At 42.6% G+C, this 24,995-nt stretch overlaps 2 protein-coding genes across 2 annotated transcripts; one reads left to right on the forward strand and one right to left on the reverse strand.

Moving 5' to 3' along the window:
- Positions 1-2: 2 nt before the first annotated feature.
- On the forward strand, positions 3-16,947 carry SLC25A32 (solute carrier family 25 member 32). The gene is made up of 7 exons (XM_037380149.1): positions 3-171; positions 3,362-3,512; positions 4,596-4,681; positions 5,780-5,940; positions 12,014-12,127; positions 12,689-12,834; positions 14,456-16,947. Exons 1-7 carry the CDS (start codon positions 3-5, stop codon positions 14,589-14,591), a joined length of 963 nt encoding a protein of 320 aa, XP_037236046.1. The 3' UTR covers positions 14,592-16,947.
- CTHRC1 (collagen triple helix repeat containing 1) lies at positions 14,629-24,637 on the reverse strand. The gene is made up of 4 exons (XM_037380150.1): positions 24,205-24,637; positions 20,997-21,218; positions 19,508-19,724; positions 14,629-18,310 (listed from the first exon to the last, which is right to left on the reverse strand). The coding sequence occupies exons 1-4, from the start codon at positions 24,538-24,540 to the stop codon at positions 18,168-18,170; spliced, it is 918 nt and encodes a 305-aa protein (XP_037236047.1). The 5' UTR covers positions 24,541-24,637; the 3' UTR covers positions 14,629-18,167.
- Positions 24,638-24,995: the final 358 nt, after the last annotated feature.

The raw sequence follows: 24,995 nt of genomic DNA on the forward strand, positions 1-24,995 counted from the left end.
CCATGAGCGCCCAGGGCCCCGCCTGCGCCGTGGGGGAGCCGGCGGCACCGCCGCCCGTGCGGTCCCTCTTCCGCCACGTGCAGCTGGAGAACTTGGCGGCGGGGCTGAGCGGCGGCGTCATCTCCACCCTGGTGCTCCACCCGCTGGACCTGGTCAAGATCCGCTTCGCAGGTGAGGCCGCACCGGCCACCCGCGCACCCCGGGCCGGGCCGGTTGCGGGCCCTCGCCGTAAGGCCGCGGTGCTCCGGGCGGGGCCACCAGAGGCGGCGGTGGCGGCCGCCCCCCGCCCCAGGCCAGGGCCCGGCCCCCGCCTGCTGAGGCGGCGGGTGTGCTTTCAGGGGGAGTCCCCGAGCCCGGCCCCGGGGCTGGGGGCTGCGGAGGCAGACGGTGCTTTGCGCTGGGAATCTCACGGGGCCGCCGTTCTCGAGCCAGAGACCCACCGGCTCCTTTTGGGGCGCGGGGTGCAGGCCAGGGGAGGCTGCCCGGCTCTGCCCAGGCCTGCGGGCGGCTGCGTGACAGCGGGGCCGGGCGGGCAGCCCCGCGGCTGGAAGGGGCGGCCTGCCGCTCTTTTCCCCCCTGTCCCACCGCCAACCTTCCCCTCGTCGCCAGGGACTACGAACATGCTCTGTGCCTCAGGCTTTCACAGGCAGATCGGGGAGCTGGCCAGGCTTTTCCCTCTCACGGCCACCAGTGCCATAGCGCACGGCAAGATCCTCTGTTCTTAAGAGGCAGATTCAAAGGTTCAGGGTTCAAAGTTCACCTTTATGACAAAGATTTTCAAGACTCAAGCATAACAGTAGTTTTATAATAATCTTGGTTATTAACAGTAGTGCTTAACAGCAGTGGTAGTAGAAAGGTTTTGCAGAAAGCTCTTGTGTGTTTTTCCACAGGGAAACATCAGCGTCTCCCTATTGATTTTTCCACAGGGAAACATGTCAGCTTCTCCCTATTGATTTTTCTGTTATTACGAGAAACCCATCACCCTTTTATCATATTCTCTTTTATAGTGGTTAAAACTTTTTGCTGTATGTAGCCTTAAACGGCTACATGGCTATTTAAGATCTCAGAAACAAATGATGATCGCAAAGGTGGTTTACAAAATTTGAGGGATTATGTTTCCAAACAGACTTTTTGCAAAGTGGGATTTAAACATTTTCTTGCATATCCTGGTGTGGGCACATCCTGGTCTGTTAACTACACTAAGAATGTAGTTAGCAGAAGTGTTCCTTTCTCTCTATTTTGCACTTGCAAGGCTACATCTGAAGTACTGTGTCTACTTTGGGGCTCATCAGCACAAGGAAGACATTGACATACTGGCATGATTCCAGTGGAGGCCACCAGGCTGGTGAAGAGGCTGGAGCACATGCCGTAGGAGGGCAGGCTGACAGAACAGGATCGGTTCACCCTCACAAAGAGATGGCTGAGGGGAGATATTACTGCAGTCTATGGCTACGTGACTGGAAGACACAGAGAAGGTGAAGCCAGATTATTCTTTGAGGGAGATAATTGTAGGGCAAGATGAAACAGGCACAAGCAGGAACATGGAAAATTCCAGTTATTTGTTAGGAAAAAGGATTTTCACTGTGAGAGTGGTCAAATACTGGAAGAGGTTACCTAAGAGAGGCTGTAATCTCTTCAGCCTTGGAAACATTCAGGAACTGACTGGACGTGTCCCTCCGTAACCTGATCTAATTAGGTCTGTCTTGAGCAGGGAATCGGGTTAGGTGGCCGCGGGAGGTCACTTACTTTCACATGCTTGTTTGGGTTGAAAATAACGATTCCTATGTTTTGTCTTCAACCAGAAAGTAAGAGCTGATATCAGAAATCAGTGTTGTGAAGATTCTGAGCAGCAGCATCAGACAGACTTGCATTCATGTCTCTGATTTCCCACATTGTTTATAAACCTGATCTAATGGCAGCATGGTAAAAAAAAATCAGAAAGGTCTTTGGGAAAGGCCTAGCAGTGCTCGTTCAGGAGGGAAAAAAAGAGGCATTTAATTTGTGTTCTAGTTTTGAGTGATTATCAAGGTGTTGAGGCCTTGTCACAGTGTGCTGAGAAAAAGCATTTTGTCTTTAGTCCTGAAGTCTGTCAAAACATACTGCGCACCAAGTTCAAAGGAGAATGAATAATAAATGTGGCACTGAACAGAACACATCTGAAATTCATGACTACCAAGATTTATCCTGATGGGGATAAAAAAACTACACTGACTGTAAAACTTTGAGATTAATTTTCAGTAAAACCGCAATCTAGCTTTGTGCCTACATTAAAAAAGAAAGCCATTCCTATGTTGTCATCATAGGCTAATTTAGGACAGAAGAGATCTGTGGAGTTCACCCCCTGCTCAGATAAAGTCTACTTAGATTGGATTGCTGGAGAGTCTTGTCTGATAAGCGTTTTGAGTAGCTCCAAAGATGCCTCTTCAGGCAGCTTGTTCCAGTATTTGACCACTCTGATGGAGAAAAAGGCCTGGTCAGAATTCACCCTGTTCTAGCTTGTCATCTCTTGTCATGGCACCATGCATCTTATCTTACGTCATCAATAACCAACGTACTCTCTTGCTGTTACAGAAGGAACAATAGTAGCTACCACTGTAAGTAGTGTCAACATCTGTGTTCTAAAGAAATCTGTCAAACAAACACTTGCATATGTTTTTAATTTTTGACAGTGATGTTTTCTGAGTATTTGGACACCAGCTGTTTGGTTATTGGGTGGGAAAAGAGTACGCATTTGGTGTTTTCTGCAAATCCGTTCAGTGAGACTAGAAGGAGAACACAGGAATTTTTGATGGAAATCTTTTAGTGTTCTGGTAAAAACTGACTTTGGTATCAGTAAGACGTGCCCTGTTGACAATATTCAGATCTTTACAGAACATTTTAAAGAGGAAGATTGAATTTAAGAGTTGTTATTTAGAGTGTGTCTAAACTCCTTGTAGAAATGCGTTGTTCAAAGACCCCATACTTACCACTTGAAATATGATGTGAAATTGCTGAGGCACTAAAAAGAAAAGACAAAAACATTCAGTTCAAAGCTGCTGCTCACAAAAAATGCACAGCAATGCATTTATTTAGCTTTGTCTATTCATTAGCCTTGATGGGAACTTTGCTCTTGCAGAGCTTGTAAGTTCTTTTTCTATTTTTTTTGTTTCTTTTTCCTCTTTTTTTAATTCTTTAACTCTACCCTTACAAAGCTGTAAACCCCAATTCTTGCATACTTTTAAGAGAATACTTTTAAAATACAGCTGATCAGTTATATTTTGTGTTGATTTGCAGTTCATTCATGTACTTCTATGCTGGCTTTTACACAGCTGAACTTCATGCTTCCTGAAATGTTTTTCAGTATAATTTCTTTCTTTCATAGTAAGTGACGGGTTGGAACTGAGGCCAAAGTACAATGGAATTCTCCACTGTATGACCACTGTCTGGAAGCATGAAGGACTACGAGGCTTATATCAAGGGGTAACTCCAAACATGTTGGGAGCAGGGGCTTCCTGGGGACTTTACTTTTTCTTGTAAGTAGAACTGTAAAATGTGTCATATCCTGTGCAATGTGATGTGCAGATAGAAACCGCATCTTCTATGGGGGTATAAAATTGTGCTATGTGGCTTATGAACTTGTGATTCTTTTAGTACGTCCAAGTCTGTTGCCCTTTATTATGGTTTGTTCTTTTAGAATTTAAGCAATTTGAGTCAGAGACCTGTTACTTTGTCAAGTACAGTGCATTCCCTTGATGCTGTGAAAATGCTAAGGAACTTGAGAGATGGTGACATCATTCATGAAGAATCCTCTAAAAGTGCTAATAAACTGTGCTTAAAACCTCACAAAAAATAAAAACCTAAACTAATGTGTCAAGAATTGGAGAAGATGATAAAGTTTTCTACTAAAGTTAAATGTTTAACTGATTTTTAATCGTTTTGGTGACAGTGAGTTCTTTCATTGTTCTTGTGAGTTGATGGGCTTTGCTTGTAAAGTCCACTTTTTAATACTCAATATTTTCTACTTAATTAGCTGTGTAACTGTGACCTGACTTACTGTTGATCCTTATTAACTGAAACACTTCAGGGAATAGTTAGTATGCCTATGCAAACCTTGCTTGTCGGTTGTCTAGACTCTGTTATGGTACTTCAGTCCTCAAGCTTTGCTGTAGGTTCCTATTGACGCTTTAGTACCTGTTGACAGTTTCTCAATCCACAAAGACTGGAAACTGGATCAAGAGAAGAATGCTCAACGTATTTCTGAGCTAGAAGACAGATACCTGTCAGTGCTGCTGTTAATAAAAAGGAGGCTATCTAATCAGTTTCTTTTAATAAGTTAATTCTTGAGATCCAATAGCTGTTTCAAGCTGCAGTCCACTGATACTGACAGTAATACTTCACCAATTTAAATATGTATCACCATAGTTCACTTTAAAGAGCTAACTGCTCAGAGACCAATTAATCAACTAAACAAAGGTAGTGTGCTTGAATATCTGTTTTCAAAGGCTGTGTACCACCTAATGTTTTTCATGATCTTAAGTGAGGTGTTGTTTTGTTTTGGGGGGGTTTAGTGGTAGAGGTTTGTTTTCACCTTTACCAAAATACTTCACATTTTCCAGTTACAATGCCATCAAAGCTTACAAGAAGGAAGGAAAGCTGGAAAGTCTCGGTGCAACCGAACACCTAGTGTCAGCTGCAGAGGCTGGTGAGTTTAAATGCAAAGAAGATTAATGTTTGCTTCAAGCCTTGCCATATGTTGCTCCCTGCCACACAGGTGTGTCAGCGCTGCTTTTTCTTACAGGTGACAAGTGTAAGTGTTTGAGTCCAAATGCTGTCATTTATTGTCTGTAAATAAATTAATGATGTCTAAGATGAGTAGATGGATCACTGTGATCTCTTCAGTTTTGCTCAGAAATAGCAGTTCTCAAAGTACCCTTTGACCTTGATTTCATTGTGTAGAAGCATTTTCCATATTTAGTACTAGATGGAGTCCAAAAAGAAAACTATATAAATCTGCTGCTATCAGCTTGTAACTCATTAAATGTTTAACACTTAGACCTGGAAAAGAGAAGGCCTGTTGCAGTTAGTAGAATAAGTGGATTGGTCACTGATCTTCGAAAGTCTTTATGGTTCAAGTTTTCTTAGAAACTAAAGATCTGAAATAAAAAATACAACTTCTATCCGCAAGACTTTTAATGTTGTTTCTAATGTGTTCTCATACATGCTTTTCTGTTAAATTCTTCTCTGTTGCCTAGATTAAATATTTATTAGGATGTTGGAGCATTCATTTAATGTTGAAATATAAGGCATATTGTTGATGTGAAAAATAGTAATGGGTTCTTTTATAACTGTACTTTGAATAACTGACAAAGCTCTAACAGGTTGCTTCTGTTAACCTGTCAAATATGATTAGGAGGTTTCTCATGACTGAGGTATCTGTTAAATTTTGAACAACTGTATACCCAAAGAGTAACGCAGATAATCAGGAGTACATTAAGAAGTTACATGTTTCCTATCTACTACAGATTACACTACTGACTGTGGAAAGGTGAGGCAAAAAAAGAGGATGTGCTAGGAATATGCAAAAGTCGTATGCTCTGCAGAAGTGCCCCCAGCAGGAGCAGGTTGGACTTGGTTATGAGCTTTGAAGGCAGAGGGAGGGAGTAATAGTGCACGTAATCTTCACCTGTTTTAAGTAATAGGAGTACTTTTCTAGGACAGGTAGTTTTGTCATTGTAGAAGCCTGTTACATTGGACCGAACAAGTTGCAACAATAATTGGTGTAACGTCCATCTGTTCTCAGGAGCCATGACTCTCTGTATTACAAACCCAATATGGGTAACGAAGACACGACTTGTGCTACAGTATAACGCTGGTGTTGATCCATCAAAGCGGCAATACAGAGGAATGTTTGATGCTTTTATAAAGATATACAAGACAGAGGGCATACGTGGCTTATATAAGGTAATAAAATTTAAGAAAAATTCCAGGATTGGCTGGCACCACTCAGTAGCATGGTGCGACTTGTAAATACTTGTCTACAGAAAAAAATGCAAGTCATTTTCTGTATTAGCTCGCTCACTTTTACTCTGTGAGTCATCTTTCCCAATGAAGAACTGCAGTGAAAAGGCTTAATCAGAAGAAAAGCTATTATCCTGGTGAAATGTAAGTAATCACTGAAAAATAGAGTGTAAGCTTTATAGCTAAGCCGTCTTCTATTGGGTGATAATGCTGAAATGAGGGTAAACTACAAGCTGCTTTTTAATTTTTTGGCATCTTCCTATAATTAGAATTTGGATAAGAAGGGCAGCAATAGTGTAATCTGTCTTGCTGCTAGTGCTTTCTTCCATTTCATCCCTTATCTCTGTCTTTCTGACATCTTGTGGAACAGAACATATGACTAAAGTAGTTGCTAATTTTTTCTTCCACAATGGACGGTTTCACAACTGCTTATTTGCCCTCTAGTTATTGAGGTCTGTAATCTGTCATCTCTAGATCCATAAGATTCGCAGACTTCTAAATATGGTCTGCGTATGTGTGGGGTTTTTATTCCCTTTAATTTAGGGAAACAGATGGCAACTGGATTTGGACTTTTTGTCCCCTCCTTCCTTCAGGCCATGATATCGAGATGCATTCATCAGTGCCTGGAAGGTGTGAAGAAACCTATTTTAGTTCAGTCAGGCTCTTCTCCTGCAAGTAATGCCATCATAGAACAAGAACACTGTCTCTTAGGAATTGTCCTGATTACTGAACATTAACTTCTTTTATTTGCAATAAAAAATATAATCATTCCTGTGCTGAAAGCCTGGTATGACACATACCAATGAAAGCCAAATTCTGACACCAGGAACAAGGCACCTTATTTATTCCTAAATTGAAATTGTCAGGATTTCTGATTTGCCTGCGTGGATGTCTGCTCTGTTCTGTGTAGATAAGTTCTAATTTCTCACATCTGGTAGGGTTTAAGATGTCCTTCCACTGAGTTACTTTTCAGATTATTCATGCATGTAGCACATGTTGCCTTTGGCACTAGACACTTCTTTGTAGTGTTAATCTGCAAGTGGGGAATTAAACCAGGTACTTTCTTTGAAAGAGCGAATTACTTGCTTAAATCGGCAAAGAAGATGACCTAAATAGGTCATGAGTGACCTACATAATTATGTACACTGAGCAACCTCAGGATTCTTTCAGTCTTGTCTATACTGGGGAAAATGGCACCTCCTCAAGTGGATCTTTGACTTGTCCATAGTTTAGCCTTCCTCCATTTTTCATTTTTGGGGGAGTTTTCATTTTTTTTCTTTCTTGTTATATTTGAAATTTGATGGCTGAAGTTTTGGTAATTGCCCTGAGTTGCAGGAGCTGTGGTGCACACAGGTGTCTTCCTTTTCCTCATAATCTTAATTTCAGCTAGAGTTCCTTACAGCAAATACGGCAATGTCAGAGAATACCATCACAAGTTGGGAATAAAATCTGGAAGTTGTTTCTTTCTGATTAATTTGAGATTAGTCTTCTAAAGAATGGTATTTCTGTCCAAGCAATTCCCTATCTTGCTCTCTATTGCACAAGGTGCTGTTACTGGTCTGAGCAATTCCTTTCAGTCCTTTGGGGCACTAGACTAGGAATGTCAGGATTGATCAGTCTCTAGCAGGGATCAAAGCTGTCCTTATTAGCTCTCTTGGGTATTGTTCCTTCATTAAACTATAGTCAATCTGAAGCTGTATTCCTCAATAACTTGTTCTTCTTGACCTTGGCCTAGTTTTGAAAAGACCAGGAGCCTTTCCTTCACCCATTATCCCAGTAATCATCTAGTCAGTGATCTTCCCCACCCTGCATCCATTAGGCATTGTCCTTTGGCTTCTGTCCCCCAGATACTAGGGAGAGAGCTGTTTGGCTGCACACCAGGCTGAGGGAAAAAAACAGCTTGAAGTTATCTAATTTGAACATGCCTATGGATATGTTGGAGATGTGAGCTCTAAAAATTACTTTGCCATGAAGTTGAATGTCATGCAACCGTCTCCACATTAGGAGTGCTGTATTGTTCTTTTCAAGCGTAAGGCAGGAGCAACCAAACACTGTAAAATAATCAGAAGATTGTAGGAGTTGACACTTCCAGAAAACCATAACATATCTTTGAGCTCTTGAGAAACAGTTAGATGTCTAGTCTAGAGCGGCTGACTACTAAAACATCGATCAAGAATGCAACTAACATTCATCCTGGTCTCCATGCTTCTGTATTTATATTTTAAGTTTTGTTCTCTTTCAGTGGTGATGCAGCAGCAGCAATTAGAAATAGAGCAGTGCTTGACAGACAACAGTAAAATAAACAGGAATGCGGAAAACAAGGAGATTAAAGGAAGATACAGAGTCATCAAGATGGAGAATAATAGCTAACAATAACAGAAAAATCCTAGCAGTAATGTGTGCTCGTTACCAAGTGAAATAGATAAAATGGTCACTTCTGTATTGTCATTTCACCTTTGGTAGGCAAGATTCTGTACTCCAAGGATAAAGTTTTTTTTCCAGTCCAGTCAAAGGCACTTAGCTTTTTTTATTTTTCTATGCTTTTCCTTATGCTATTTCCCTTCCTGCATCTGTGAAGCTTGTGAGCTAAGTGCCTTTCTATGTCTTTGTACTTGTATATGGCAAAATCCACTGAGGTTTGGCCATCTTGATTTTAACTTTAGTCCCAGATTCTACAGAGACAGAAGCGTAAGTAACTTTCACATGAAGATAGTATCATTTTTCATCATGCAATCAAGATGCATAGGGAGATAATGGCATATTTCCAGTGTCTGTCTGCACAAGTTGTCAGAGCAGGGCACTTTGATACTACTAGTCTTTGGCACACTGAGAACCCAAGTGAAGATGACACTAAACTATCCTTACATATTTAATTCTGTCTATTGCTCTAATCCTCCAAAGGAGAATTCAGACAGGACTTCTTTGAGGAAACCTTTGATCCTGTCAAGCCCTCAAGGCAAAGCTCTTCTAAAGATATGTTTTCAATATTAAAGTGAAAAATAACAAAAACTAAGTGAAATTATTTTACAATTTATCTTCACAGTCATGTGAAGTCATGAAGAAAAATAAATATCAAATTCTATCAAACTTTGTGGCAAGATTTTTGTGTGAAATTGTAAGAATGAGAAAATAAAGTAGGAGTATCTTTCAAAAACTTCCTCAGCCAGGAGGTTTCATTACTGTGAAGAAATCACTTTGCTTTGAAACATTTTTCCGTAGGAACACATTGTTTGGTATGATCAATAGAAGCCTGGGTCAACTCTTATTTTACTGAGGCACATTGGCCAACCGTTGCCTCAACGCCCTTCTTGCATTTTTTAATGTTGGCCCAGCATTAAAAGTCTTTCAGTCTTTGGAAGCTTTCCCCATCAGCACAAGACTTGGAGCGTGCTGGTACTCATTTAGCAAGTATCATCAGTAGATGCTTTAGGACTCTTGGATGTAAGTTATCCAAATCTGCTGGCTTAAATGTAAGAGTTCAGCATTCTTAAATGTTGTTTAACATTCTTCTTTTGTTGGTGGGGAAAATATTACCTCATTCTCTTATGATACAAATTCATCATTCTAATTCTTTCCAAGTAGAGAGCAATTACTTCCTCTGTTTTTTAACAAAAGTTTGTGAAGATTTTCCGTGCTATCACTACACATAAATTTCATACTGTTCCTTGTCTTGCTGACCCAGATAATTTTTTATTTGATATTTTTGATAATTTTGGTTTTCTCCAAAATTTGTTAAGCAAATTGGTTAATTTTCTTTTCTGATCCAGGATTTCTGAAAACCAAATTTGTTCTTTTCCCTCTGTTGTGGCCCTTTGGCTTCAAACTTTATGAAATTCTATGATTAAGCTCACAGTTGACAAAAGATAGGTGTTTGGTTTAATTCCACTTGTTCTCATCTAGGGAAATGTTTTTTCTGGGACTTTAGCTAGCTCATAATGCATTTTGTCAGTTCATGGTCACTGATAATTAGTTCATGACCATTATTTTCTACTGCAAGAAGAAATTCATCCTCATTTATCAAAGAGATCCTAAAAACCACTTCCTGAATGGCTGTAATATTGTGAACATAAGAAATCTATAGCATGCAGAGAACTGATCTTTGAAGTGGTAGAAGCTTTGCACAGTTTTCATGTCTGTTGTTGTTTTAGAATTAGGGGGTTTTTTTCTGCAAGTTAGGAGTTCATGAAGTAATTTATCATTTTGTCCTGTTAAACTATTCTAGTGGGCTCCTACCAGGATCTCTTCTCTTTTTCTTCTCTTTCTCCAGGCTCTTAGTAGTATGTTGGTGAGTTTTTATTCAGCGTTCTCGGCTTCTGGTTTAGTCTCATAGAGAGTTTTCTCTCTGCCCACATCTTTTACTTCCTGTTTTATCTGAACAGATCATGGGAAATAAGGTTGAAGTGTTCAATAGCAGTATTTTTGGGAAAATTTTGGTTCTTTGAGCCCTTTTACCCACATTTTGATTACTTACTCCATTATAGTTGTCCCTTTGCAACTTTTCAGCAAGCTTTTGGCTCCCTTAAATAGTGTCTGACCAAGATGATTAATTCCTCATTTATTTGTATTTTTCCAGTGTAAGTGACCAACTCTTCAAAAAGAGAATTAGTGCTTCTCAGAACCCATGCAGCTATCAGCTCTTTTTCAATTGAGCTAGTCCTGCTCTTGAAGGAACTCCTGCCTTCCAAAATACCAGTTTCCCCCCTTCATGTCAACTTTTTTGAGAGAAAAGGTTTCTGTATATTTTCATATTACATTCTTACTGTCCATTACTGCCTCTACAAATGGGGAACGTTCCCCAGACTGCTGTGTTACACCTTCGGTCACCTCTGTTGGGCTGCCTTGGGATGTGCTCTGAGCAGGGTGAGGAACGTACTCAAACTGATCCGAATTTTAGATTAATTTATTTAATGTGGATCATCCATAAGTCCTTGTATGAATTAGCTTTCCATCTGTGCCCTTCAGCTTTCCACTGTGCAAGTGTGTATGTGTGTGTGTGAAAGACATGGAGGTGTTGGAGTGGCTGAGAGAACTGAGGTTCTTTAGTCTGCAGAAAAGGAGACTCAGGGAGGACCGTACTGCTCCCTGCAACTACCTGAAAGGAGGTTGTAGCAAGGTGGGTATCAGTCTCTTCTCACAAGTGACAAGTGATAGAACATGAGGAAACGGCCTCAAGTTGCACCAGGGAAGATTTAGACTGGATATTTGGAATAATTGGAAAGGGTGGGCAAGCATTGGACCAGGCTGCTCAGGGAAGTGGTTGAGTCACCATCCCTGGAGGGAGGTATTTAAAATACATGTAGATGTGGCATTTAAGGACATGGTTTAGTGGTGGACTTGGCAGTGCTAGGTTAATGGTTGGACTGGATGACCTTAAAGGTCTTTTCCAACCTAAATGATTCTATGACTCTATATATACACACACATTTTTTTTATATAGAAACAGATATATATCATAGATACACATTTATATACACACACACAAATGCACACATATACCTACCTATTCAGGACATTATCACAATAACTTTTTGTACCTCCAATCCTGATGGCCTCCTCACTGAGATGTCAGTTTCTGTCTTTGCCTTACCAGTCTCAGGTGGGAACTACAACAGCTTAGTGCCAGTCCCTGGCAAGGGGCAGGCAGTGAGCAACACATTTGCAGGACTGCAATGTGATTTGTATTCCTACAATCCTGATCCATGACACCAGCATTTTAAGACCTGTGCTTGTGCTCTGTGACGTGGAGTCCCTAGACCACTTGTTTTATCTTGCTCACTCATTAAGTGTCTTTAGCCTATATGTTATTTGGAGAAAAGTAACATTTATTACGCTTCTGTGTGATGCCTGCTGTTAAGAATACCAACCCAGAATCAACTTTGAGTCCTACTTCACAATGACAGTTATGCAGTCTGAATTTGTGAAGTAATGGAGAATATATGTACGTGTGTAAGCTGAGCTCTGTCAAGTAGCATAGGTTCTGTGCATTGCTGTTTAACCTTGGTTTATTCCTGTTTAGGGATTTGTGCCTGGTCTGTTTGGAACTTCACATGGAGCTCTTCAGTTCATGGCATATGAGGATTTGAAACAGAGATACAACAAGTACAGAAACAGAGTATCAGATACAAAATTGGTATGGTTCTTGAGAATAAAAAATGCATAGTAGCATGTGAATAAGTGGCATTTTATTCCATTTGTCTAGGTCATAGAACAGTCAAAAGTACAAAGTATTGATATATTAATTGGAATGTAGAATATATAGAAGGAAATAATACTTTCTCACTTTTTAGAAACAAGCAACTGGTTAGCACTGTTTTCCTGTAGGGAAACTAATTCCTTATTTTGGCAAGCATTTTGAGATTTTTGGAGGGGGGAATGGTTTTTTTGTCTTACTTCGTGGAAATGTGGGTGGTGGTCTTAGACACATAGAAAGCTGGTCTGGTGCAAGTTGGGTAAAGGTAATAGTTTTGGAAGAAGTGTTTCACTTCATAGGAATGAGAGGGCACAACACACATTTTACAATGAAGTACTGTATATAGTAAATGTTGCAGGTTTTTTTAAAATGTGTGTATTTTAATGGGGAAAAATCTAGAGTATTGTTTAGTTTGACATTTAAAAATCAAGTAAGATTTGGGGGAAACTGGCTAATTTAAACCATAGTTAAGGCAAACCTGGTAATTTTTGTTGCTTTCAGAACACTGTGGAATACATAATGATGGCAGCTGTATCCAAAATATTTGCTGTGTCAGCAACATATCCCTATCAGGTTGTGCGAGCTCGTCTTCAAGATCAACATAATACATATTCTGGTGTATTTGATGTGATCCACAGGACATGGAGGTAGGCATGCAGGATTAAAACTTACCTCTTAGGAAGTGAGTTGTACAGAATCAGAACTATGTTTGCTGGCTTCCATGTTGACTTGTGGAACCAGTGCAGCTCACAGCAAACAAAATGTTAGCTGTACAAAGTCATTTTACGCAAAATGCAACTAATAGCAATAATCTAAGGACAGAGGAGGAGATACAAGAAGGGTCACTGCTAGCCTACAGGCTCCTACGATTCTGTCTCCCTTCTCTCTTCCCTGGCAAATTTCACTTACAGATTAAAAAATAACATTGAGTTGGCTGTTTGGGAGCTCTTAAACAATAAGGCCTCAACTGAACTGCTTTAGATACTCCATATGACAGGAATGTTGTGCTGCTGGGGATTGTAGCTAATCCAAATTCCTGACAGGAGAAAGTGAGCTAGCCAGAGCTGTTTATACTGATGTCCTTAGGTTACCCTGGGGCTTGACTGCATTTGTAGTCTATTCCCAGCTTTCCTTAGGACCTTTAGAGAAGGTTACCTCATACCTATGCATATCTTCTCACTAACCCCTCAGCTTCACAGGGCAGGACTCTGTAGTTACTAAGGGTGGCCGGCCACCTTTGCAGTATGCAACCAATATTAATCTTGCTGCGGACACTGTTTCTGGTTTGCAGCATATTACTAAAGACACATAAATGGAGTCAGCTGACTCCTAGGGTATTAAGCGGTGCCACCTGAATGAGGCTACCAGGACCACTCCTGGCTCAGAGGCACTACAGCTATTTTGAGGGAAGACAATTCATAGTGAAAACAGCTCCGATGTCTCAGCACTTTGCCTTTCAGCCCGCAGTCAATAGGAAGGCTTATTAGTTCTGATAAGCTGTGAATGTATGCAGCCATCTGGGGCCACTGCTGTTCTCATGAAACAAATGCAGGCTAGAGCCCTGGGGAGGGTAGTGTAAACCACACCCAAGCACTTTCCAGGATGTTAACTATACTGGCTACTCCAGGCATCCTAGGCCTCGTTGGAACACAGGGAGCTGAGATTAAAAGTCTTTGAAACTTTTTAACAGCCCTAACATGAATACTCTAGTTCAAATTGGGAGAAGTTAGATTCTCATTTATTGGCCAGTGGAGTCAGAGTTTTGGAGGAGGTGCTTTAATTCTCTGAAAATAAGTGCTGACTTTCCTTAGTTATGTTGACCCTCAGCTCACTTGCTGTTATATGACCCAAAACCACCAAGCCTTTCAGCTCTGCTGGCTTCAGTGAGATTAAATATGTAAATGCTTTTTGGAACAGGCTGCAGAAATTTTAAGTTATTCTAACCAGTTCTTGTGTCATGAAGAAAGCCAGAAAACTGCCTCCTACTTAGACAATACCAAAAAAAACCACCCAAACCCACCTAAACCCTAGGCTAAATAACAGACCTACAGAATGCTACTGTATATTCAGAAAAGAAAATGATGTTTTGAGATTTGATATATTATGGCTCTTTAAACACTGTCGTAAGAAATTATTGTGAAATTGTTATTCCTAACCTGAAGTACCGCTCTTAGTGAGAGCATGAGAAAAAAAATGCCAGGTTTTGTTTTGTCTGATTCCTATTAAAAGACATTAATTAAACCTACATGTTTTTCTCTGTCTTTAAAGGAGAGAAGGAATTCGTGGATTTTACAAAGGAATTGTTCCCAATGTGATCAGAGTGACTCCTGCCTGCTCTATTACCTTTGTCGTTTATGAAAATGTGTCTGGCTTTTTAATTGGTTTTAGAAAAGAAAAAAACTAAAGGTACAAGCTTGTGTTCATAAGGAATCTATCTTTTATTTTTTTTGTATTTATGATCTGGGAGAGATGTAGTTCAGCAGTGACATTTTTTGACATTGTGAATTGATCTAGTATTCTGGGGAAAGAATCTACTTCTTTCTGGGGAAAGAATCAGCATCTCTACTGCTGAATGTTCCTGCATTGCCACCTTCCTCTCTGAGATGGCTGTGTCTGCTTGAAACAGATGCCTCTGCAACTGTGCAATAATAGCACTATGATGTGGGTGAAGGCAGCTGTGCAGCAATTCGGTTCATCCTGGCCTGCAATAACGAACTAAACTATTTTGACACGTCTCAGGATAAGTTGGTCAGATTCTGCTCCTACAGAAGTGGAAAACTTCATATGAAAGTAACTCTGGGGCCCGTCAAAACTTTCTTAAATCTTTACCTGAATCTCATGAAGAAAGTACGTATGTAGTTGTTTACAACAGTGTCTTCGGAATCCACCTCTGTTATTTGTCAGAATTTAGGATATGGAATGCTCCAAATTCCATTGCTCAAACAACGCAAAAATGCTGCCTCGGTGGGGTGCGTTTGGAAACTCAAATTGTTTTGTAAAACAGCTGTCCATTCCTGGGTTTGAATAATTGCCAATCTGATGAAACCCAGTTCTTGTCTCATACCAGGACAGACTTGCACTGTGGTTTTTGGCTTACTTTTAGCACCATACCAAAGTGTATGTTGTGTGCATTGCTGGCCGCTTACTTAATTCATTTTCTGTCTTTTCCCTGCCCTCTGTCTCTGAGTGAGATTCTGTCTCCATTACTGATACAGCTAACCAGATATTACAAAGTAAATGCATATTTGAAAGTAGCCTTACATTTTAAAAACGAGCGTTTTTTCCAGTAACCCCATAGTGATGCAGTTTTCAAACCACAATAACAAATATGACCATGCTTATTTTCAGTAAGATTCTTTGGGAAAAAAAATATTCCGTAAGTACTCTAAAAAATATTGTGTGCAGAACTTTCTTTACAAAAACCAAAACAATCCATTAATGTCTTCTGATTTGGTCTAAAGAAAAGACTATAAAAATATATTAATTGCTAATTTAATGATAAACTAAATTACAGCACATCTCAGTAAATTTTTGTAATAATGATGTTTATTTTCATGCCAATAATTGCTGTCAGTGATACGTACTTTTTGGAGATCTGAGTTTATTTTTTTAGTTCATCTTTAACAAAATACATTATTGGCCATAACACCTGCCTTCTGCTGTTAGCAAGAAGGTATTAAGAAGTATCTAGAAAGTATCACTTAACTAAGGAGGACATAAGTTAGCAAAGGAGGTAGTTATCCAGCAGGTAGGGGGAAATAATCAGTTTCATAAGGAGTGGAGAATACTATCCAGCAGTACACCTGAATAATCACTTAGAGAAGTTTCCTACAGTTTTCTTCTGTTTAACAGAAGATTAACCTAAAGCAGAAATAAGGCTTTTTTATAAAAATTTAACATACTAGAGAATTGGTTTCAATTTTTGGTTAAAATCTGGAATACTACAGAAACTGTGCAGTATTTTAAGTCTTAATTCAGTAATGCACATGTTTGTTTCTGTTACTGTTGCTACCTAGCACATTTTGTTTATACTTAACTTGATCAGTAATTTACACTTTCTCCTCCACAATCCCACCCCTTCTACTGATCATCTCATCTGAAAAGGATACATGGACATTACAGCTGGCTTTGGGTTTTATTATGAAAGTTTCTATGTGTATTTAGCTGAAGATCAAATTTACTAGAAGTTTACCATGCAAATTACTGTGTGGATCCTGAACAGCTCCTAACTTCTGCCGTTGGAAGGTATTTACTTGGTTTTGTGTCTTTTAATGGGGCGCAGAGTTAACTGCCACCCAGGGTCCAAAAAATATTGTTAAGACATATGAATAAATCATAAGAAAAAAATAAAAGTTGTGCAATTACTGCCCTGGATTAGTGTGCTCTAGGCCCAGAACAGCTTACTTGTGCTCCAGGATAAATGCAAGGAAAGGCTACAAGCATATACACAATCAGTTACTGTATGTTAACTGACATTCTGTAAATTCACACCATAGCTTAGCTCATAGTAACTTGTTTGTGTTCAGATACCTTAAAACCCATCATCCAAGCCAATGAAAACAGTGCAGTTCTTCGGAGACAAAATACCAGCTGTATAATTTGCTGGCCTGCAGCAATATCACACATGAGCTTACAGCTGGGAAGCCCTGAATGCTCCCCTAGGTGCAGGTGTGTTCCCCTAGCATTCTTAACAAAAGCTGCAGACAAGACCTACAATCTGAGATATGCCTGGGGGAAATCTTATAACCGGTTCGGGGGGGGGGGGGGGGCGAAACTGAGATTTAATCTTAAATAGCGGAAATAAATTCCTTATCTCAAATGTGGTATTTTTTTCCTTTTGATTTCCAGAAAGGGTAGATTTCTGTATGATGTACATACTATTTCTTGGGGGGTTTATTTCATTAATGTAAAATTGATTTTGTAATATAAACACGACTAGTGTTTCCCTTTAGATTCTGTACAGTTTTTAAGAATATTTGAGTATATTACTTGTTGCGTTTGGAAGAAAATAAAACACTGAAGCTAATGCTGTGCTGGCATGATCAATACTATCACTTGTCCAGTCTGGTGGCTGCAATCAAATAGCTGTGACATTATTCTCTCACTTTACAAGTATATTTTTTTGAAAGCCTAAGTTTTTCAACCTTATTTCTGTATCTTCCAAACTATTTAATATATCTAGCTTTTAATTAACACCAAAGCGATTGTATATATGTATATATACATATATATTTATATATGAAAGGCTAAATCCAGGACAATTATTTTATTGGAGCCATAAAATGAAGTTTTGTAACTGCAAAATTATTTAGTATCTGCATGCTAAGAGTGGAGACCGATAATAGATATTCATACTGAAATCCAGTCTATCACGTTTAGATAGTCTTATTTTTACTTAGTTATTCAGAGTGAGATATTTAACACTCACCGCATCGTTTAGGTTGCAGTTAAGTCATCAGGAGTTTGTTGAGAGACATAAGACTGTAGCAGCAGAGCATCCTATTCTGTAGTCACATTATGGGAGTAGTTTTCTGAAGGCTAAAGCCAAGTCCTGGGTTTTCTTTCTTAGAACTTTCTGTGAAGTCTTCCAAAAAAAAAATAGCTGTGTATCATAACACCATATAAAATATCTTGAATAGTTTGATGATCAATAAAAGAGCCTGGATTATTTGTTTTTTTGTAAAAGGTCTTATTTATTTGATACAAAAAAGTTACAGCTAATTCTTAAAATGGTGGTGGTATAGTTTCATACATCAAACAAGGAATTTAAAAAGTTAATGAACTTGGGTTTGATATTTATATTCTAAAATGATTATTATAAAAAGCCTCTGCGATGTGCAAAAAAAGGCCAGGCAAAGACTACAGATGCAAGAGTTGGGTGCCTTTCAGTCAAATACTTGCATCCAACTCTATAGAAATAAATTCTGAAGAAAATTGTACAAATTTTTTTTTAAAAGAGGTTATAAAAAGGGAAGGAAGGTTATTTTGGCAGTTCTTCAATGATGATTCGGGAGACTGAATTCCATCCAGTAGAAGCATCTCCCCGTGGATAATCTGAGCAAGTCCCGACCCAGATGGCAATATCTACCAAGCCGGCATTGATCCCTTCACACAGACCTTCCACTGGTTAAACACAAAAATCGGGTTACTTCATCAGACAGAATCAGCTGTATTTCACAACTGGAGGTGGACACAAGTACTTAAGAACAGTTCATTACAAGCTCATGCTGTTTAGTTAAACCTGAATAGCATTTTTAGAAAAAAACAAAACAAAACTATTAGAGATGCAGCAGCAGGTTAGAGAGTCACACACCGCCTTTATCCGTGCTGCTTCTTGACCTCTGTTGCAGTACCTGAAGGGGATCACAATCCACAGGATGGCTAAATGGGAGGTACACCTGCTTCTTGAAGTGTCCACACTTACAAACTGGTACCTGGGATATGGCTTCAATCCCATCCAGCCCCCTAAGGCAGTGATGGGGAGGGGGGGACAGGGACACAGGTAAGCCCTGCAAAGGTGATAGTCACCCTGTAATCTTTTCCACGCCTAATTTACTGCTTCTGTATAAAGTTCCACTTTTGCTGCCCCTTTGTTTTTCTCCACTAGCACCACTAGTTGGAGGTGGGTTAATGAGGACAGGTGGGTCCTATCTCTTGGTGAAAAAAAAAACCTATCATAGCTCTAGACATTAGATTTCATGCAGTCATGAAATAGTACAGAGAGGAAAACTGAGCAGAGTTGATGTTAGTCCCCTTCTGGTGTCACCTCCTTTTATGCTGAATGACTTCGCTAATTTGCCTTTTGCTTAGCAGCTGAATAATAGTTCCTAGAGACTTCACTTTGGGGGTACTTTTGTGCATCACCTGAAATTACAGGAGAAATTCCAGGGCAAATAAGTCTCATTTTATGCAGATAATGTTCAACTATCAGTATTTTAAGCCAGGATGACACTGTCTGCTTGGCAGTAAGGCCATTTCTCCATATGCTAACACAGCACAGAATGTGTCTGTATTCATGTTGTAGCAGAGATCAGTAGAACTCTCTGGATAGAAACCTCTTCCATTTCTAAATTACAGGATGTAAGTACCACAACAAATACCACAGTAATAAAGTGCTTAATAAATAATTCTAATACTGTTACTATTGATAGTCTGCTGTGAGGCAACAAAGTAAGAGTAACAAGTGTTAGCCAGCCACTTTTCTGCCTCTTCTTTCAGTTTTTTTTACTTTCTAAGGCAGACTGTACTTCCTGCATTTGGTAACTAGATTTGCTACTGGCTTCTGCTCCATCTCTGTTCAGGTGGTCCCGCCATACATACCTGAAGAAGTTCGGTGTATATTAATAGTGGAATTCAGCTCCGGGCTCCCTTGATCTAAATATATTATGGCTTCAATAGGAAGCGGCCCAGCACATTCTGCTCCATTAAAAGTAAAGTACCAGCGCTGACAACAGGCATTTTTGCATTTTAGCCGAAGCGATCCACTGAAGAGAACGCGGAGAGCACTGTTCGAGCGCATCTTTGTAAATGTACATTCCTAAGAGGAGACAAAAGTACTTTGGTAGCAACCTCTGGTTTTGAGCCTATTTATTTTCTATATATTTACATTTAGGAAATATATTTATTTTTAGTAATATATTTATATTTATCTTAGAATGTTTTGGCTTTTCTCTTTAGTCCTTTCTGCTGGGGGGGGGGGGGGGGGGAGGCAGGGGAGAAAAAAAAATAAAAGTAGAGCCTGGCAAATACCATACAGTGCAAAGTTGCAAATCAGAAACACCACCTCATAGATAGTAATGGCAAAGGGGTATTATGGAAATTCTTAACTTTATTTAGATAATGCCTGCTGTTAAATTGGTAACCTAGTTATCTTCTGGGGTTTATGTAAAGGGGTATGAGCTGTCTGAAAGCTGCGCTCAAGTCCTTGTCTGAGAGGACAGTACAATTTCTGTCTCTGTTACCAGAAATCTTGGATTTAACAATTATCACAAGATTTGTGAGATTTAAACCCTGACAAAAGCTGCACAACTGAAAAAAACATTTTCAGATTTTTAAGACGTTGTTACTCTGTCTTCAAAATGCTGGATATCACGGGGAGGGAGCTAGGGACAGTTTGGCCAGTGCAATGCAGTGAGAGGTGTCTGCTCAGAAAAGTTGACTCTCACTCTAGCCACAGCAATAGCAGTTAAATTACTCCAACCAGCCTGGGCATTGCTTCGTAGCTGGTATGATTTCTTCCCCTCTTCTAGGCTTGCACTGTTGTGTTGGAAATTTTTATACCCAGGGCTGCAGTGGAGGACAGCCTGTCTGGGTTAGTCTGGACAACGCTTGGTAATGCTGCTCCTGAACAATGCCGATGCTTTTTGTGGTAGCATCCTGCAACTGAACTTCAGTGAACCATTTTGAAGCAGGAGTTACAAAGACAGATACCATTAACAGATTAAAGATGTACATCCCTCCTGTTCCTTAGGATTGACATGGTAAATCCCTTGCCCTGTTTTGGGCAAGGTGGAGGTACTTTTGGTGGTGTAACTTTCAGCCTTACAGTAATAGATCTGGGCTTCTAAATATACCCTTACACCAGCTGCATCATTCTTTTGAAACACGACTACAGAAATAAAAAGGGCACATCGCTGCAAAACAGCTGAGATTGGATCCAAAGTAGCTAAACCTTTGAGAAGTTCACCCTTATTTGTAGAAAAAGAATGCAACAGGCCATCTTTGATGAGTGCTACCCAGCCACAGAGGTGGCAGATCTAGAGCCTGCTGTGGTTGGTGAAGCGCAGCATCCCTGACGAAGCTAACTTACTGCAATCTTCCCAAGATCGATGCCGTAATTAAGCGCACTCCACGAACACTGCTTGAAGTTGGGCGTCCAGGACTCCTCGATGCTCTCGCGCATGCACTCGCCCTTCTCCCCTTTCAGCCCATCCCGTCCCGGGATCCCAGGTGTCCCAGGGATCCCGTTGGCTCCCGGGTTTCCATCCCGTCCAGGTACGCCACTGGGGCCTTGCAAGCACATGCCATTGTACTGAAATGCAGAACAGATCTTACTGCTTCCATCCCTTAATTCTGAGGCTAACCAAGTTACAAACAAACAACAACAAAACAAAAAAACTTGCCGTGATACAGACTAATGGGCTATTTCCAGGTCACCAAGAAAATGGTTCCACAGAGGGAAAAAAAAGGAAAAATAAAATGTCAACGATAAGCAGTGCCAGCAGAATTTGCTGTAAATTAAATGATTTTCTGAAAAGATGCATAAGTCCTAGAATTAAAAACTGGGCTAGCCCAAGGATTAAAACCTTTTGAGAAACCTCGGAAGATTCAAAACATTCCTATACAGAAACAAAAAGTTGTATGTTAACAGTTCCTTTCTCCTAACCCATCATTACTTGTATAACTGTTCTAGTCAATAAGCTGCCATTATTTTTTCCTTCTTTTTTTTTTTTTTCTTGAAGTAGAGAAACTTTTGCATTTCACAGAGCAGAGGTTAACACCAGTTTTCTTCTGCCGCCACTCCTCTGGGACAGAATCGCCTTGCTATAGTCAGACCACACAAGTCAGACTCGGGGGGCACACACAGCATGTCCATGTTGATGTGGACATGGGAAGCTGCACCCTGGGATAATCCTGAACTCTGAATCCCTGTTCATAGCAGTGGGAAGGCACACATGGGAGGATGGCACGCTAACGTCCTCCCTAACATTGCCATGGTGGGAAAGGTCAAATGTTGCTCTCCCAAACTACGTGTTAACACACGTTGCCTTCATACCTTACGAGATTTGGGGTTGCCCTCCCCGGGGAGTAGCTCTGTGCAGCCCAGAGCTCCTTGGCCCAGCAGCCTGGGTGCTGGATGCTGGGGGGCACCCGCGTGTGCAGCTGGCACAGGAACGTTGAGCAGGACCCCGCAGGGGCTGGTGGTGGCAGGGCTCTTACTTGAAATGCTCTTTCCCGGCTGGTGACTAACTGCTTCCTCCAGTCTTCACCCCAGACCCTCACAGATAACTACATTCTGCTCTTCCCCTTTCTCACACCTATTTCCCTTCATCCATTTCAAACCACTTAATCCCCACCTGTTTCAAAAAGAAACGATCCTCCAGCTATTCCCCCTCCTGCAAGCCGTGCCACTATCTGCACTGCAAGCTGCAAACTACAGCCCCTGCTCTCGCTCCTTTGTCACACTGGCAAACTTTCTTCTTCTGGGGTTGCTCCTTTTCCCATGCTTTGGTGCAAAAACCAGCATGGGCATCACAGGCTCGGCTGGAGCCACTCCATAAATAAAGTCAGTGACTGTACAAAGAGGTCTAGCAAGAAGATGAGAGCTGGACTAATCATGCTGGCATTCCCTCACTACCTTCACCAAAGAAAACACTGTTGGTAATGGCGTTGGAAAGAGTGGAATATTAAAATCAGGAAGGCCACATTTTGAAAAAGTTAGCTGGAGAGCAGGCTGCCTGGCAAAGCACACACCAGCCCAGGGACCACGAGAATGACACAAAGAGATCTGTATTTCACACAGCACCAGTTATCTGCTCTTGCCACTACTCTCCCCTTGGGCTCTATCTGGAACAGTGACTGGCTCTGGCTTTTGCTCATGGTTACACACCACAAAAACAGAACATGGGATGGACATAGAAATCGGCGAGGGCTAGGGGCAGACCCCTGGAGAGGAGCCACCGCTGCACTCAGAGCCACACAGCTCCCTTCCAGGGAGAGCTGCTCCGCCATTCCACAGCCAAAAATTTTGACTGACGTGAGTGAATTACCTGGGCTTTGGGCTCTGCTCCAACTAAATTCATCTCTGCTTGCCAAATGAAGCAAATTTCATCCTTTCTGAAGCTGGGAATGCATAAAACATCTTTTAAAATTTCTGCTGAAGGCAGGATCCCCCTCGGGCATGCCTTCATCTGCACGGGAAGGGCCGTAGCTGAAGCAGTCTGTACAACTGGGCTGTGCCTGACTCAGCCGCCACTGATTTACCTGCACTCTGCTGCACCCGAAAGCATGGAGCAAGGCAAGAGAAATGGGGCCCCCCAAAATACTGCTCCAGCAGAAAGCATAAGCTCCTCCATGTGTGCAGACTCCTTATTCTCGATGCAATTAAATTCCCACTGCAGAAGTGAAAGCGTAATGAGGTGGTGTGAAAGGGAAGGAGCTTTGCTACCGATGGGGCTTCCAGCACATCCCTTTGGGGGATCTCTGTGGAGACCACAGAAGAATCGGCCATGCTACCGATCTCCTATAGGAGGTGAACGGCAGCCCAGAAGCTCACAGAAATAGCTTCACATCTGCTGTCTACATTCCAAGGGCTGGAAAATCTCCCTCCTTTCTTCCATCCCTGAGATGGGATGGTCCCGAGGCACTAAGGTTTCTAGTTGCAATGGAATTGCAAACAGCGGTCGGTATGCAGCCCCAGCTGCCAAAGGGAACAAGGCATTAACGCCCCTCCAAGGAAAAGCGGGTTCGGTCAGCGTGCGGATACAGCCTCCGCAGCACCTCATGGCTGCTGAAGAGCAGCCCTGGTATTTCTCTTTTTGTAGCTCATTGTCTATCCCCTCGCCTTGCAGGAGCTGAACAGCATCTGCCGCTGATGTTGCCAGGCTCCCCAGACCGATCCCAGCGTTACCCCCGCGACGCGCAGAGGGCGGCCGGCAGCTCACAGCGCAGCCCCCGGCCCCGCCGGCCTCAGCCCCCGGCCCCGCAGCCCCCCAGCCCTGCGGAGACCACGCAGCCCCGCACCCAGCCGCCGCAAACCAGCGGCTTCCGCCAAAGCCCGCCCAGCCCCTTCTCAGCGTTCCCAGGTTCAGCACAGCGAGGGGTAATGACCCAGCTCCAGAGGCAGAGCCCGCCCGGCCCGCGGCGGCAGCGGCGGGGCTCGGAAACCCGCGCATTTTGCGCTTTTCCCCGATTTTTGCGACAAACCAGCACCGCGCGGCTCCCCCGGCCGCCCCGCCCGGCGCCCCCGCCGCGCCCAGCGCCCACCCGCCCGGCCCCGGGCCCCCGGCCCCGCTCACCACGTCCAGCACCTCCCGCTGGCGAAGCGCCTTCTGCTTCCCCTTGGGGCTCTCGGAGCCGCCGGCCGGCGGGGCCGCCAGCAGCGCCAGCAGCAGCAGCGGCAGCAGCGGCAGCAGCGGCGGGGCTGCGGCCGGGGCGCGGGGCATGGTGCGGGCGGGGGGCGCGGGGCCGCGCCCGGGGCCGGGGGAGGCGGCGGCGCAGGGGCCCGTGTCCGCCACTCTGGGCGGCAGCGCGGGGATAAATGAGCCTTTCAGAGCGCGGAGCCCGAGCTCCCTCCCCGGGGAGGCCGGGAATTTCCATCCTGTAACCGAGCGGGAACGTCCAGGCAGAGCCATCCCCCCGCAGCCATTGGCACGGGGGCCGGGGGGCTCCCGCCCCCTCCGGCCGGGCCCCGCGGAGCCTTCCCCGGGCGCTGCCGACGGCCGGGCTGCGGGGGGCGCGGCAGGGGTCACCCCCCCGGAGCACCGAGCATCCCCTTCCCCAGCCTCCGGGGCTCGGCCTCCCGGCGGTCACACCTTCCCCAGGGAAGCGCGGTCCTGCCGGCAGCTCCCGTGGCGCCGCAGCAGGAGCCTGATGGACCGCGCGTGGCAAAGAGCAGCTGGGGGCAAACCCCTGATGGCATTTTAACAGAAGCCCACGCCAAGGGCACAAAAGCCGCCTGAACAGCAGCGAAATGTGGACTTTTACGGAAGACCTCGGTACTGCCTGACTGAACGTTGTCCATTTAGAAACACCTCGGCATCCCAGTGTAAACCATCTCATTTTGCTTTCATTTAAAATCGTATTTCAC

This window comes from Falco rusticolus, chromosome 3 (genome assembly GCF_015220075.1).
Source record: "Falco rusticolus isolate bFalRus1 chromosome 3, bFalRus1.pri, whole genome shotgun sequence".
NCBI lineage: Eukaryota > Metazoa > Chordata > Aves > Falconiformes > Falconidae > Falco > Falco rusticolus.

Coding starts and splice junctions, on each gene's coding strand:
- CTHRC1 (XM_037380150.1), bottom strand. CDS start 24,540: ATGGCTCTGCCTGGACGTTCCCGCTCGGTTACAGGATGGAAATTCCCG. Junction 21,219..24,204: donor AGCGGGAGGTGCTGGACGTG/GTGAGCGGGGCC, acceptor TCTGCATTTCAG/TACAATGGCATGTGCTTGCA. Junction 18,311..19,507: donor TATACACCGAACTTCTTCAG/GTATGTATGGCG, acceptor GTGTTTAACCAG/TGGAAGGTCTGTGTGAAGGG.
- SLC25A32 (XM_037380149.1), top strand. CDS start 3: ATGAGCGCCCAGGGCCCCGCCTGCGCCGTGGGGGAGCCGGCGGCACCG. Junction 172..3,361: donor GGTCAAGATCCGCTTCGCAG/GTGAGGCCGCAC, acceptor TTTCTTTCATAG/TAAGTGACGGGTTGGAACTG. Junction 4,682..5,779: donor AGTGTCAGCTGCAGAGGCTG/GTGAGTTTAAAT, acceptor ATCTGTTCTCAG/GAGCCATGACTCTCTGTATT.